General features: G+C 41.6%; 2 protein-coding genes across 14 annotated transcripts in view; one reads left to right on the top strand and one right to left on the bottom strand.

Moving 5' to 3' along the window:
• CDYL2 (chromodomain Y like 2) overlaps window positions 1-10,276 on the bottom strand; it is a 58,942-nt gene extending 48,666 nt beyond the window's left edge. Inside the window, exon 1 of the mRNA XM_083851631.1 lies at window positions 10,146-10,276. Coding sequence (XP_083707757.1) covers window positions 10,146-10,169 — 24 coding nt within the window. The 5' untranslated portion in view covers window positions 10,170-10,276. The remainder of the gene's footprint in view (window positions 1-10,145) is intronic.
• Window positions 1-16,737, top strand: part of LOC310905406 (uncharacterized protein) — a gene marked incomplete at its 5' end in the record, with an annotated part of 392,143 nt that overhangs the window by 18,788 nt on the left and 356,618 nt on the right. For 9 of the 13 annotated variants that reach the window (XM_083851633.1, XM_083851634.1, XM_083851639.1 and 6 more), the window contains one exon: window positions 10,686-11,387. The exons of 1 other annotated variant lie outside the window; for it this stretch is intronic. In XM_083851633.1, the coding sequence (XP_083707759.1) occupies window positions 10,686-11,387 (702 nt within the window). Of the gene's footprint in view, window positions 1-10,685; window positions 11,395-15,263; window positions 15,598-16,737 lie in introns of those variants that run through there. 3 more of the 13 variants (XR_014588995.1, XR_014588997.1, XR_014588996.1) reach the window with 3 other exon arrangements.

The following is a 16,737-nucleotide window of genomic DNA, read 5'->3' as shown; positions in this document are numbered from 1 at the left end:
TCCTTCATGAACTTCCAGCTTATTTCCCCTGCAGACACGTGGAAACATTTTAGTACATAAATGTAGCTTACCCTACAATTCCATGTACTTATTGTGTGATCCAAAACTTCTCCACCTCCTTTCCTATATGGATTTTAATACCTGAATTGTATTCCTATTTAATTTAAAGCCATGCTGTTATGCCCTACTGTTAGTGAACCTAGCAGGTTGTTACTTCCTCTGCTTATTTAGAGGCAAATTCAACCACTTCTCATCCAAAGGCAGCTTTCTTATGGTCTATCCTCCTAAATCCATGCGTTCATTGCTGCATTGGACTCAACTACTCCTTCCTTACGTTAATCAGCAAAAAAAACTTTGTGAGCAACATCTTTGCATTCTGAGTCTCAAAATCCACTTCTGAGCCCAGTAAGCATTACTGTGCATTTTGTTTCTCTAAGAGTTGTATTTAGCAGGAATTCCCCAGTACCTCTCCTCTGAGATTTCCTGTGCTAAACCACCTGATAACCTATTGCAAAAAGATTTCTGAAAAACAAATTAATCAGGTGTATTAATGTGATAACGTGATTTTATATTTTGCAACAGTCCCTTCTCCAAAAAAGGGAAATGATTTAACAGTTAAAAACAAATATTAGAGAAAATATCAACTGTGTAACATTTCAGTTGAAGTTCATTAGCATAATCATGCAAATGTTACAAAGAAGTCTCAAAAAACTGTATAATGTCATATTGTTTTGTAATTCCCCTCTTATTACTAAGAGCAGTAAGATATATAAGCAAGGCTCTCTCCTTTGTAGTTAGCCTGACATCTGAGAACAGTTTAAAATACCACTTCTCACTGCAGGGAGTGCTAAGTGATGTCAAGAAGAAGTTAATATTTGTATATATGAAAGAATATAACAAGTTGAGCTCATCAGTTAAAGATTAGACTGTTCATATCTAAGCATATTAGTAATCACCATTTCTGGGAAAAAAAACACACACAAAACAAAGAAAAAAAAATACACCACATAGCAACTTTGTGTGTTTGTTAGATGTTAGTGGCTTTTTAATATATATTCAGGCGAGTCCTTAAAGATTGATGAGCATTAACAATCCTGTACAGCACGGAGGAAGCCTGTGAAGATTATTGAAAAATGTACATAGAGAAAAGTTGTGAATAAACCCTTGTGGATGCTGAGCTGCTTTTCTTATAAAAGTGAAAGCTATTTTTATTCATAAGAAACATTTAATTACATTAATACGACTTTCTAATAATACTGACTTAAGAAATTGCCTGATTCTATGCATTTACTCAAGTGTTTTTTAGTATATCCTTATCCCTTTACCCCAGTTCTTACACACAGCCATGGCAGTGAGCCAACACTTCGTTTTTATTCTGCGTGTTTGTTTTGATGTTACTTCATCACCTCCTCCATCCGCCTAGTCTTCTGTTTGCTCCTTCCACCTGTTGTATCTTGTTGGGAGCCTGGACTGAGAGGTTTCTAAAACAGAAAGTGACCTTTTCTGCATCAGGGAGTGACCCACTATTCTGATTGTCCTTTAGTTTGTAAGGACACTAATTAGCAATGATTAGCAATTAGAATACCAGAACACAACTTGTAAGGCAAGTATGTTTGTGATCTCTACAGACCACATCAACATCTTAATCAATACCCATGTTTGTTTAATGACTGTGGTATGTACGAACCTAAGAAGTACCACACAAGGTCAGACTAAAGGTCCACTAGCTCCACGCTGTGTATATTCTGATAGAAATTAATACTGGATGCTTAGGAAAATAGAATCTATAGAGTAAATGCTGCCCTTGCTCTTCCCTCCTGGCTTCTTATAATTAGCAGTTTAAGGATTTCTTTGTACAGAAAGGTATAAAGGGATCTATCCTCCAAGAAGCTGCGTTACCATTCTTCGAAACCGGTTATAGTTTTGACTTCTACAACACCCTGTGACAGAGAGTTCCATGATTTAACTACTGTGAAGAAGTAGTTCTTTGTCTCAGCCCTCTGCCTGATCGTTTCATTTGCTGCATGCCTTTTCTTGCGCAATGAGAAATAGCATTCATCACTGGATTAACTAATCATCCTCCATTTGTCTTTTCCACAGTCCTCCACAATTCATATCTTCCACAATCTCTTCTTCTGCCAGCCAGAAAGTTGCCAGAAGGTGTCTTTTCACTGACAGCCACTCCGCGCCTTGCAGTGCCCCAGTTGCCCTTCTGCCTTCCTTTCTGAAGCGGGTGCAGCTCTGCAGATGTGAAAGCACAACGGTATTCCCCAGTGACACGAAGACGATCATCTTCTGTTTCATTCTCAATGGCGTTTATAATAACATGCAGAATTCTGCTTGCCTGAGGTTTACCTCCGATAAGCAGCACTCTGGCCCCATGCTCTGGGTACCCTTTCAGAGCTGGAACACATTTTCCGGTTTAGTTTCACCTTAAGGGAGCATGGTCAGTGCCCTGCAAGGCTGTTCTGTGATGCAGACGCAGGTGTGAGGTCATGGAAAGACTCACTTCAAAAGCAGGCACCTGATCCAAATTAAAATACTAATGTAGACACACCCAAAGCCTTTCCACAACAATTCCAAGATATCTCCTGAATAGTAACGGCTTCTTCAGGGCTCATTGTTATGCAGGTATAGTCAGGATTAGTTTTCCTTTGATGATTAGCTTGCATTTATAAACACTGAATTTCAGCTGCTGCCATCCAGCTCTTCACTGCCAACCTTTCTTTTGACAGTGCTAATAATAATTTATAGATTATCAGCAACAAATGTGGTTACTTCAAATAGCTGAGGAGTCTGTTGTACGACACAGGTCCTGGTACTGGTATTTGGAAACTCTATCATGACCGCCCTTCACTGCTTCCTCTCCGCGATCTAGGCTGCCCAAGAGATGACCAACCCTTTGGGACCACAGCTTTGTTTCATTAGCTCCTGGGGGTTCTTACCAAAAGGGTTTTTAAAAAAACATTTACAGTGGCCATAGCCATTCCTATCCACTTGTTCATCGACTCCAGGAGTTCTGTGAGATGTGACCTACCTCTCAAAATTTGTGGTAACTCTTCTCCAAAACAAGGCATGTTCACATGTATCTGCTGATTCTCTCTCTTTCTCCAGGTGCTACTACTTTGAATACAATGGAGCTCAGACTTGGGGTCTGTAGTCCCTTGTACCCCTTCTTAATCCATCAGGTGCTGAGCACCTGTCAGTGGCTACATGTTTATAAGATGGTTTCAGATAAAAACCACAAATCTAAATTAACGCAGTGAAGCGCCTTATGGAAGAGAATATCCTCATTGTCCTTCTTTTGCCCTTCTGAAGGAATGGGCAGTGACTTTTGTGGGTGGCCCTTGAGAAATCTAGCAAAGCCCGAGTGGGACAACTGCTGTTTTTTAAAGAAAAGTGTATGATAGATGTTTTCAATACTGGTTTTGTTTTAGTGCTGTGCTGTAGTCTACTGATCATGTTGCTACCATTAGGAGTCATCTTTCTTTGGTAAGCCAGAAGAATATTTTTTTTCCTACACAGATCCATCATATCAAATTATTGTGCAAGTTTTTAGAAACATAACAGATTTTCAACAATATTTTACATTATGACTGATAATGAGACAGTATTGAAATCTACATGTTCTCTATGTAATAGAAGAAAACAGACTGAAGTGTGTTTCCTTTCAGCTCTGCTGAAACAAAGAGTGTGATGCCGTTATTCAATGGGCCAAAAGGACAATTTTCATTTTGTCAAGACCAGAATATTTTCATTTGCATAAACATGAAGTGAGACGGCTTCTATATACCCCACTATTGGTTGCCCTACACTGCAAATATTTTATGTTAAATTGTTTGATGTATTCTGTCCTAATAATTTAGGCATCAGAAACAATTAAATAGTTAATAAATATCTTTTTTGCCAATGTCAAAATGCCAGCGTCACAAAACATGTTGCAGAAGTTTTCTGAAAAATATATGGGTAAGGAGGAACAACAAAAAGGGATTGCACTGATGAAAACGTACAGAGCCAAGAAACTGTAATACTGCTAAAAGTCAAATGAATGGACAAAGAAATGCTATTTACAGCATAGCTGGCCATGACAATTACTCCATTGATTAAAAAAAAAAAAAAGCCAATTTATTTCAATATTAGATCACATTTAAATTTTGCCATTATTTAAACTAGTCTCTCTCTAAATATTTTAACTTTCAGAAACAATAACTAAACAATGAGTTTACTGCCAGCTTTTAATTTTGAACCAAAGACCAAAGCCAAAGTAAAACACTGTATTTGTCATTCAGAAAGCATTACAAACATTTATCTTTAATTGTTTTAATCTTCTGTTAGCTATAAACCCTGAAATTGGTCAACGAAGGGAAGCACGTTTAGTGCCATGGCTTTGCTTAGGGGGAAAGTCTTCGCATGTTTAAGCCTTCGAGGGTGATACAGAGCATATTTTCAGTAGTCTTTCCAAACAGGAGCATTCTTGTAACATGTATCTTGAGATAAACTACACTTGATCCAGATAAAGCGCTTTGTAACGATCAGGATTGTAAGAAAATTGGAACATGCGTAAGAAATCGATTGGTGTTCGGTATCCCAAAATACGCCCAGCAGTTTCCAGTGTAATAAGGAAGTTGGAGTAGTAGTAACAGTGACGTTGTAGGTAAACAAGACAGTCATTATGGGCAGTGTAATGTTCCATATGCAGCTCGATGCTGGAATTTCTTACCAAGATAATGAATATTGCTGGAGTTATCCAGTTATGCTTTTGAAACTCACTCAGCATCATTTATTTAGAGAAATGCAAGACCCCTGCAGAAGGCACCTCAGGTTAACTGTTTTTTGTTGGCACTATACCTCCATTTAATATATCGTCCAGTTTAGGATTAAAGAATACTGTCTGCACTGCAAATTGCACCTATTTTGGATGGTCCTGTAAACTTCCATCAGGCAGTAAAATTTCTACCTGCTGTGAACAATGCTGCTCACAGGTTACCTTATTTGGGCTACAGCTGGCTTCAAAAAATTGACTTTCTTAACAATTCAATGACAACATGTAGGTAAATAGCTGAGTCTTCAAAATACTTATTAGTAAACCTTTTCCACTTAAAAAAAAAAACAAGACAAATAAAAGAAAGAAAGGTGTTAATTACAGATGACCAGATGCTCAGCTGGTGGGAACAAACCCAGCATTACCAAAGCCAGCATTGCATCCATGGCCTCTCATTCTACAGCAGGAGCAGATGCTTAACTCTATTCTACATCCCCCAGATCCTACCTCAAGCCACTGCCTTCTACTTGTAAAATGTCTTGTTTCTTCAGCATGGGACTGTTATGTCAATAAAAAGGTTGATTTAAATTGGGAAATAATAGTGTTTACTTAAATACACTGGTTTTTTTTGCAAGTCACCTCTGCTTTAGAACATGCATGCATGAAACACTCTAACATAGATTTCTGCTTTCCAGTAGAATTCTGTAAGCAGGTTTGTCTCTCTTCTAGAAATGACTCAATTGAAAGAGGTGCAAGATGGAAACAATAGTGCTTAAAAACCTACATTCGTAAACCTCACTTTTGTAAAACAAAGATTATTTTTTACGGTCCGCATCTGCAAACCAAACCGAGCATCCAAAAGTTGAGTTCTCTGATATGCATGTCTCCACATGTAATAACAACTCAGCAGGCCAGACCGTGCCATTACTATCTTCAAGCGTTGACTTTGCTGGTACCTGAGTGCAGGTATAAGTGAGAGATGTTGCAACTCACCTGGAAATAAATTGTCTTTCTGGTGGATCACATAAGCTGAAGTAAACGGCGGCTCATTCTTACACAGCTAAGATTTAACTGAAACCTGTCACTGAGGTGGACGAGGCTCCTTTCAATGGGCATTGTATCATTTCAGTAAGAAGATAGCATTTTTTAAAATGTCACTTTCCCAAACAGAGCAACACTTTAATGCAAAAATTGCTCAGTTTAAAGAGTGACTTTATTACTGTGATCCAGACATATATGCATGTGACAGTCCCCTTCAGAGACTGAGCTATAATCTTTAGATCACTTACCTACAGTGGTGTAATATAATCTGACACCATGTTAAAAGAAGACTTCAGATTTTGACATCGTTGTCACTGTCTAATTGTGTTTATTATATATAAAACCCAAAAATATTAAATAAAGAAGAGCATCAAAGTCAGCTTCATGAGCATCTCTATGATACTGATAATTGATTCATATATTCATCAATAAAATAAAATTTTATTGCACTAAGCAGGATGCTCTGTGTTAGGAAAAATAAAGTTAGGTACACTGTTCATACTGATTTTTTTTTCCTTTCAAGCCATCTTACACACTTTTAATAGCAGAACCTTTGTGAAAGAACTATTTGTATTAAGATAATGGGGGAACTAAATTCAAGATGGAGAATACAAAATATTACTTCAAGTCACTGACAACAACTTAAATGTGAATCAACAAATTTGGTATTTAAGAGTAAATACATTACCCTTTCTGTTGGTTACCAAAATTGAAAAGGATTTCCTATCAACACATCCAACGATGTATTTAAATCATAAAGCAAAATAGGGCTGTCTTCCTAAAGGCCACTATGAATAAATACCCTTTTGTGAGTCCTTTATTTTTAGTTTGCAATTTCTAAGGAATATGCAGCATAGCTCTTTAATATTTAACAGGTCATCTCTTACAAGAGAGAAAAAAGAAAAAAAAAAAAAGAAAGGAATATTCCATGACTCTCTTACCTGCCCAGAAAAGCTTGAAGTCATAAGAATATGGAATTCAAGCAATTCAAAACTAGTATTTTATATAGCCTGGAAATTACACTGAAGTACACATACATTCGTTACTGTTAAAGAAAAATAGATACATATTTACTTAAAAATAAAAACATTGAAACTAATACCTACCTTCTAACATTTAATGGAAGTAACTCTCTTTTGATGTAAAATGTCTTGGTTCTAGTACACAAATCTAGAACTGACTACCAGTAAACAGAACTCCCAATGGGTGTTCTTTAGCTCCTGGAATAAATAGGCAACTGTATTATGGTTCTAAAAGAAATTTTATCAGAAGTATTTCAGGTGATCAGAAGTTATTTTTAATTAGAGAAAGGCACCCAGTTAACCAAACACTGAGGTTATTTTGTTCGTGGTCTTATTTTGCATTAATATACAGATACTCAGTGAATTCATCTTTAATTTGGAAAGGTTAAAAAGTTTTTTAAAAGATCATAGCAGTAAAAAAAAAATTAATGGATGAACTGTCAGGATTAATACGCACATCTATTTCCAAAACTTAAAATTTTATACTCAAGTTCCTTGAGTGCTACCAACATACAAGAAGTTAGCAGAAGTAATACAAAGTGTACTTTTAAAATGTGCTTTATCATGACTCCTAAATCAAGATTGGCTGTAACAAACATAATTTTGCAGCCAGTATTAAAGACTCTCAGTTGCAGAGGTATTTATTATTGTTGACTTGTTTGCTGAGGTTCAGTAAGAATCCTTGAAGGACTCAGATATTACTAATGGAGTCAAAAGGGAATCAGAAGTGTAGTACACCTGTGGGATGTTACCATAAGCCCAATGTCACTCATTTATACCAACGGCCCCAATGTATTTCAAGCTGAAGTCCTGAAGCTGTTCAGGGGTCATCTACATAACATTTTATTTGTGCAGGAGGACAGAAAAGAGTGGTATATCCAAGCAAGAAAGGTGTCAGCTCTGAAGGCACTTCATCTCTTCTGCTAACTGGTACAGAACATCCCAGTTTTAAGAGGTTCTTTCTAATGCGTGCCTCTGATGAGGTTGGTTGTTGGGGACAGGGAGGTACAAGGAGGCCATGCCAAGTCATTTTTTAAATGAAACCACCATCTACAAACTTGCAACTTATTACACATACAAACTCTTCCAGCTTTCTTGACATTTCCTATGACCTCAGTCATGGAGAACTTCACAGCAGAGATGTGAAGTGTAGCTGGGTTGATAACCTAAGACTTGCACATACTTTTTCCCCAATGTGTCTGACATATAGATGAAGATTTTACACCAGGACCAGCTGAGAAGGTTGCATTTCAGACACCTCAAACAAGAAATGCATAGCCATGCTTCCACTTACCTGTTCTGTTGGATACAGTTCTACCATATGACACAAAGATAAGCAAAAGTAGTTCACATGAAGGAATAAAGAAAGGAAGTGATTCAGAGGCTTCAAACCACAACACTAACAATTCACATTCATCCATGTGAATGCCTGCAGAGTACCGGGCATAAAACTGCCTGCAACCTGGGCTAGAAGCCTGCCCTCTCGCAGAACACCTCCACACCAGGTTACTGCTTGAGCAACACCACCCGTATGCCAAGCAGCAGTACTCAACGCACAGCCCACATCCAACTGCCAAATGCCATCACCTTATAATAAGACAAAGATCATTAAAAAAAAAAAAAAAGGAGATGTAGATTTTTAAAATAACGAGTAGGAGCTAAAACAGCGCGGCTACCATTAACCCAAGAGGTATTAGTTTTATTTCTTTTCAGAACTAACCAAAACATCTCGTGAAAACTTCGACAAGACCAGACAAAGATCCTCTACACATCCCAGCAGTTACTAATACAAAATTGTATCACTAAGTTTTTCTGGTCAAAGTTGTTCTACACAGAACTCCCACTGGCTACACTGGAGTCCGGACAGAAATACAGTTGACATGCAATAGCCTTAAAATTACAAAGTAACATGACAGAGATCGCAAAATGGTGGGGAAAAGGTCAATGGTACTATTCAAATCATCATGTGCTTCTGATCATTTAACACCACTTAGGAGAGCATAAGTGCTTTCCACTTCAAAGGTCTGTGTCCCACTCAGTAAAATAAAGTCCTAACAGAGCAGTGTCATCCCGTAACTATGACCTTTGTCAGGGACTTTGAAAGACCGCGACGAAGTACAACACATCTACATGAAACCTGCCGGATCCTCCAGTTCTTGCTCTAAGAATCTACACCAGATCACCAACCAGACTCAAAGTCCGACCACGTCCGCCGCAGCGGTTACTGCACACCCAAGCACATGCCGATGCCTGGGCAGCGCCTGAGCACCAGCTGGAAGCTGATCGGCTCCCAGACCTCGAACCACGCACTCTGGACACCCAGAGCACGAGTGGCCGCGTCACCAGGAATTGTGGAGCCCCGCGGGGTGCTCTAGACCAAGATCTGGCGTGGGACGTCCAGTCCTTTCTGCTCTTCTTGGATGGCAGAGCTCCACGCCGGTTCCATTTGCTGGAGCTGGGTATTTAAAACACCTGGGGTCCGCTCCCTCTCATTTTTTAATCCCTGCTTCCTCCCTTCTTCTCCGGCACGCTCAGGGCGGCCAGACTCGTCCTCGGAGTCCGGGCGCTACAACTGGGTGCCCGAGGCCAAAATCCGGCCGGGGCCAGCCTCCTTTCCCCCTCCTGCCCCCGACCTGGGCTGCGGCGGGCCGGGGGCACCCCACCTCGCCCCCCCGGCCGGAGCGGGGCCGCGCCGAACTTGGCGGGGCCGGGGCCGCCCCGCAGAGCTCCGCACAGCCCCGCACGGCCCCGCACGGCCCCGTACAGCCCCGCACGGCCCCGTACAGCCCCGCACGGCCCCGCGCCCCCGGCCGCCGCCCCCCGGGGGCGAGGTGAGGCGACCTGGCGTCGGCTCCTGCACTTTGCACGGCGGGCGCGGAGCCGCCTCCATCCCTGCGCCTCCCGGCAGCGCCAGGGCGCATTTTTTCGCACTAATCTGCACATTCAGCACGTCCAGAGCGCCTGCGACTTTACCTGGACTTTCTCCACTCTCCGGGCTCATCGCACTGCGATCACCTCCCCATCCTACCGCTAACTCTCGCTCTCCTTCACTCCTTCCTCCTTCCCTCTCGCAAGGCCTGCTAAGACCGAGCCCGATGGAAAGTAGAGAGAGAGAAAGAGAAAGAGAGAGGCAGAAGGAAGGGAGGGCAGCCGCTCCATCCCTCCCTCCCCCCCCCCCCGGCACACACGCCAGCCCTTTTCCCCCCACCCCAGCCCTTCCCTCGGCGATTTCCTCCGCTCTTCGGGAACTAAGGGGGCTCCCAAACGCTGCCCTCCGCGGCGCCCCCCCGCCGCCCGCCCGCCCCGCGGCCCCCCGCTACCTCGTAGAGGTCCCCCGAAGCCATGCTGGGGTGCGGGACCGGGCTCCTCCGCGCCGTCTCCCCTTCTCTCCACCTCTCCCGCTCCCCCTTCTCTCTGTTGAGTAAACTGTGTTTTGCAGAATGACAGGCTTCGGGGCTGGCTGTGCGCAGAATCAGAGGCGAGGAGAGGCAGAGAGGCAGGCGGCGGGGCTGGCGTAACCACCACCAGCAGCAGCAGCGGCAGCGGCAGCAGCAGCTCGGGCTCACAGCGCCCAGAGCCGCGTCTCCCCCGCGGCGGGGCCGGCACCCACCTCCTCGCACCCCCCTCCCCGGCCTCGCCCGACGCCCCCCTTGCCCGCCCGGGGGGGCCCCGGCACGGCTTCCCCCTTACCCCCCGCCAGGGAAAGTCCCGGGGCCGTTCGGAGGGCGGCCTCCTCTTTTGCTTTCCTTCCCCCCCCCCTTCACCCCCCGCCCCTTTTCTCCTTCTTTCCGAGCCGGGAGCGCTTCAAACTCTTTCCGCGGCCAAAATAAATAAATAAATAAATTAATAAAAAAATAAAAATGGAGGGGGGGGGGGTGGTGGTGGTGGTGGTGGTGGGGAACCAGAGGCGGCGCGGCGGGCCGGGCCCACGCCGCCCGCCCAAGGTCACGGCGCGGTGTGCGGGGAGCCTCGGGCAGCCCCGGCCGCCACCTTCCCGCCCCCTCGGCGCCTCATGGCCGCCCCACCCACCCCACGGCCGTCGGCGAGGAAAATGGAGGTGGCGGGGTTCCTTCCGACAGTCCCCCTCGCCCCCCGAGGAAGGTTGCAGCCCCGGGGAGGACGGCGGGGTTCTGGCCCCATTTTGCACCCGCCCTGAACCAGGCGATGAGGAGCCTTCTCCCCGCGCCCTTTCAGCCATTTTGCAAATTAGCTGGCCCTCTCCAGGAAATGGAAGCCGCCGACCTCCCGCCACTTGGTCTTCGTGCAGGAGCATGCGGCGGCCAGCCCTCCGATGCAGCATGGAGCTGGCGGCCGCCTCCATCTCAGAACCTTCTGGGCCTTCTCCTCAGAGGTGTCCTCCTCAAGTGCTGCCACCGTGGGGCTGCCCACATGGAGATGCCATGGCCTCCTCCTGGCCCAGCGTGGTAGCCTCCGTGAGGCACATCTCTTGCATGAAGGCGCTCCATGAAGGAAGGGGCTCCGTTTCTCTGGAGGTTTCTCAAGTAGCAAGGCGTTTTCCTGCAGTTTCGTGGCTATATGTTGTGAGAGATTTGTTTCACCAGGTAAAGCGTGAGTGTCCTCTCAATATTAGGTTTCTTGATATGAAGGAGTGAAGTTGGGCTTTGCTCTGGTCAGCTCTTCGCGTTTTAGCTTCACAATGATCCTGCTGTAGTAGTTTTTACTGGCTTTTAGACTCCATGTTTTCACCTTAATAACTAATGTGTAACTAGTAGTCATTGCTCCAGAGTTTGGGAGCGATGCTGACCGCTGTGCTTGGTTGTGGCTTTTGTTCATCTTCATTTTATTGGCATTTCTCATGTTTTGCATTCAGTCCTTCTTGTAACATTGCACTCCACGTTAATGTGAGACTTGGCACCATCCACACTATTTGAGTAGCAGATTGGAGTCAGTTATTGAGGATAATATAGTAAATTTGAGTATGGTTAATATATGTCGCTGGTATGGAGCACTGAATTATTTGTGAAATTTCATTTATGACCCCTCAATTCCAGCAAGTTCCAAGTGGGGTAGAGCCAAAGACTCTTCCAACTGAGAGGAGTCTTACTTGAAATATTGATATTGGTTGGATATTTTTAACGTTGTCACCCTTTGTCATGAAAGTAGGAAATAACGCATGCACATATAGGTTTTGATTGACCCAATCTCCTGAACTGTGAATATTACCTCTGGTGATTATGAACTTGCTAGCTAACCAGTTTAGTATTGACTTACAGTTCAATAAAAACTATCTTATAGTAGTTTGGAGCTTAAAGACATTTATGGTTCATGTGGTCTACAGGATGGTGCAATAATGTTGAATTCGTAAGGACAAGCAACTCTGCTTATGTAAAACGTACCTGTTATCTTAACTAAAGTAGCTGGAGGATTTTTCTCTGCTTGCCAATTTGCCGGCAATATTTGGATTTTTGAGACTTGATATTGCAGAGTAAAATGTTGAAAGGATTAAGTAATACTGTAAACTACCCATGCTTTTAGACATTTTAACAATTAGTACAGCAAAAATTTCTTAATTCATAATAAATTCATTACTTAAAAATTACACCCCATGGTTTCATCTTGAGAAATACATTATGGTGTCTTATAGTAAACTGAATTTTATTTTTACATTAGCAAATCACCTCTTCATGGTTCTCATTGAGCAAAGTATTCCTTCAGTAAGTAGATGAGTAGACATTTTAATATATTTCTCTTTAGAACCTATTTTATTACACCTACTGTTTTGCTGCTTTCTTCAGCAGTAAACGAAATGGCAGTCAAGCCCCGTGAGTCATTTTTCAGATATGCTCTTTAATATCCCTTCTCTGAAATTGTTGCCTGTCCTTGTAGTATCAGCTCACTCCAAAGATGTCTTGAATGAATTAAAGAATGTCCCATCCCAAGCTGTAGAAGAATATACGTCTTCTCTTTCAAGACAGGTCTAATAATCAGGCAGTTCTTTCTGGGCTTTGGTGCTATTCTGCTCTCAGACGACTAAAATTAGAACAACCAACCTTGCACCATGTTGGAAGAAATATCCGTGAGCTGGTGGTCTATATTTTTGAAAAGTGTGTTTACATTGCACGGTGTTTAGATTATGTTAATGCTGTCAATAGTGTTGCTGTAAGATTTACAACCCAAACAAATATTAGTTTGGGAGTTTTGAAAAGATGAATGCTTTAGTAAATACTTTGAAGAGGGGAAACATCTTTTTCCTGATTACTCATTCCTTGTTTTAGAGTACACAGTCTCTTGGGATGCAGTGGTGTGTGAGTCAATAGTGAGGAGCAAAAAGAGGGCTTTTGCGATTGTCAAATACGGGAAAAGTTAATTGTGGTTTCAGTGTGTTTCCCTGCCGTTTAGCAGAAGATAAGGTTTTAAGTTTTTTAAAAAATCCAACTGACCTTCATTTGTCCATCAGGTCTCTAATGTAACTAGTCAAGTCATGCAGCGTATCTCTGAGTCTTCTGGAAAAAATAGAAATAATTAAATTTATTACCGATTTTTGGAAAAAAATCTCTGGTGAGAGATTTTCTGGAAATAAATATTTACCAATTTTAATTGTCTTTAAAAGTCAATATCTTTAGTATAAAATGAAATTACAAAAATCTGGATTTTGCAACACAAATTACTAATTCTAAACTGAATGTTTTTGCTAAATATGTGATTATGCATTACTCTTATTGTTTTGCTGCCTTCTCCTATTTCCCATCCCAAGAGAGTAATGCAAGCAAGGGAGACATTCCAAGTGGTATACGTCACATTTGAACACTTCTTTGGGTTTGGTTGATGCTCTGGTTTCCACTACTTTAATTACAGGAATTATCTCTCAGATTGAATAAACTTAAAAACGAAACTATTATATTTCAGAAAGCTAAAATACTGTTATCATAGCTGTGCCATTGATTTGTTATTGATTGTTTAGTCAGTCTGTCCAGTACTATGCAAATGCTGTAGATATTGTGCAGTCACTGATGCACTTCCCCCTAGGAGCATACAGTCTAATAGTGCATTTTGGCAGCAAGCTCTAAGAAGAGTCACTGTAAAGGACTGCATTGTGTCTTCAAGAGTAAGCCAAATGATGGGAGACGATAATTTGGAAAACAAAGGAGTTGAGAGAAATCCTGTATTAGGTGGCAGGGAGGTATTAAAATTAAATGAGAGAAGGGTGAAAACAAGGCGTGAGTGAGAGGAAGGAGAGAAGGACAAGGAACCAAAGGTGAATGCAAGGAGAAAGCTGTGTGAAGCCTTGGCTGCACACAAAAAAAAAAGAATATTTTAGTACCAGCAACTGGATGTGAAGCAGGGAGTACAGTAACACAATATCTGTCTCCAACCAAAGAAGGAAGGATGACCAGAACACACAAAAAAAGTCAGTCAGGGTAAAAATGAAAGAAAGTTTTAGTGAGTTCATGAAGGAAGAGCTGGCAGGAAATGGTGAGTATCTACAGCAGGAAGAGGAGAGTCACTTATGACACCACTGTTGTGCCTGGGTGATAGGCAGCATGACGGACTTCCTAGGGTTTGGTGCATGACGGACTTCCTAGGGTTTGGTGCTGTGATGCTGTGCGGCTCTTGGGGCCGAAAGAGCTAGAATACCCCAGGGAAGCTGTCAGGAAGATTATCAAAGATAAGTCATATAGGAGTTGCCAAATAAGATGAGGAAGTCTTTACCATAGAGATAATGCCTAAAAATCAGAGAATAGATGAATATGAAAGGAAACTAGGAAAGCACCAGTTTTTTTAATAATCGATTTATATATTTTGTGGCAAGAAGTAAAAAGCCCAAAATGTTTTGCACTGTGCCATGCTGTCTTTGAAAGCAAACAAGTAGTTGTGATCATTTGATTCTGATGCTGAATTAATGTCTTCCTCCAAACTCTTCTTTGGATCTTATAACATGCAATTACCTATCATCAAGAGGAAGCATTTGAAACAGAATCTGAAATGACACAGTATAATGAAGCAAACAATAATGTATACAAAACACAGTGATGTTATTTGTTAGCGTACACCAAATGCCACAGAAGAGAACCTTTTGGGTGTTGAAAGGATGTTTTATAGCAGCTGTCCTGAAACCCATTTTTACTTCCCACAAACAGAACAGATTCTGTTTTCGTAAGTATGGCCAATGTAATTTTGCTTCATTCTGGGAAGGGGAAAAAATGAAACTTTGACCAAGAGCGTGTGGAGAAATAGATGCCAACTAAGATGCATGGAAGAAGACATAAATATCTGTCATGGTTAATACTTCATATGGGAATCCATATGGTGCAGTTGTGTATATATGTCATTATCTATCTGGACTTAGAATATAAGTAAGTCCCGTTGCTTAGTACGTAGGTGCTTGTCAGTTAATTTCGATGGGAAATATTTCATATTAGGTATAGTGTGTGCCCTGGTTCTGCGAGCTGATTCCTGTGATTTATTGGTTTTAACAGATTTCCGTGCAAGTATGAGAATCAACTCATTGCAGTCAGCTTGACATCACGTGAGAAAAAGCAATGGAGAAAAACTGCTTTAAGAATGAAGGCATGGGATGGTGTGTCGTAGGAGAAGGAACACAGATAGTGTATATGAATGTCAGAAAAAAAGAAAGTACGGAAATTACCCTGCTAGAGGAGACTTTGCTGTCAAAACAGTGTTTCCCTAAACCAGTACAAGCAGTGTTCTGTAACAGCAGTCATTGAAAAGAGCAAGAAGAAAACCTGGTAGTGAGTAAGACTTACCAGATAGAAGTGGCTCAGAATTGGCTTCTGGTGTGAGTCAGCAAAGGTATGTTTTCCGTGAATTATTGTCACAGCCACATAACAGCCATTGTAGAGGATGCTTTACCAGAACACATACTTGGTCTGGAACATAAATGGTTATGTAGGACCTCACTCAAAGAACATGGAAATGAACGGAAGTGTTCTTTTGACCTTTATGATTTTGAGTGCCTTCCACAGCTGTTCACCTCTCCTTTTCTGGTTCCTCTTGCCATCCTGTTTTGTCATTTACAATTTCATTTTTTGAAACTGAACCATGTCTGACAACAAGACTGAAGCTAATCATTGTTGTGTCTTTTCTTATATTGAAAATTAAGATAGCTTTGTCTTTGGCTGAACACATTGGTTCTTTGCCAGTACCTCCCAAAGACACTAAAAATAACATCTTTCCATGTTCTGCTCCCTCTTGTTTGCAAATGCTGTTCTTCCACCTGACATGTGGTCATAGATAATAGAAAGGTACCCGAACGGTCCTTTTAAAACCAGAAGACCTGCTAACTTTGACTAGTGATTAAAAAAAAAAAAAAGGGATCTACATGTGGGAAAGTGTAGATCATGTAGAAATAAATTTCATATGGGAACTCTCTCTCAAAATTGGCAGCACAACAGTTTTCAACAGATTTAGGAAGTCATCATATACATTAAGTGGGAGCAAATGACAAGTGTTATTTTCTTATATTCCTGTATATCTTGAACATCAGGTAAGAATCCATGGTAAGACACATTGGGTTTTGGTCTCGTTTTTATGTGGGTAGAAACAGAAGTGTGAAGTAGATAACTCAAGTGCTTTGTTCTGTTAAGCAAAAAATGGAGTTGTGTGAATACCTAAGAATGTTAGAAGTTGTAATGCAACGTGGGACTTGAAACTTGGACAGTGCCAATTAAAGGAAGTTGGATTAAGTTTTATCAGTGCTATCTGGACAAGCTGCATAAGAATCCTTATAAAGAAACCACTGAAAGAAATATACATATATACGTATAAAAAGAAAACACTGAAATAACTGAAAAATTCTCTTAAGAGGAAACACCTGACAAATTCAGTATTATTTACATATGAAGTATATATAATATTCAGCGATCATGGTATATTACAGCATATTAGTAAGCTAATTGATATATTTCCCTGAAATTTTGTGCTATTAAAATT

This window comes from Anser anser (assembly GCF_964211835.1).
Source record: "Anser anser genome assembly, chromosome: 11".
In the NCBI taxonomy this organism is placed as follows: domain Eukaryota; kingdom Metazoa; phylum Chordata; class Aves; order Anseriformes; family Anatidae; genus Anser; species Anser anser.
Note: the sequence above shows the minus strand (reverse complement) of the source record. Positions and strands in the feature narration are given on the sequence as shown.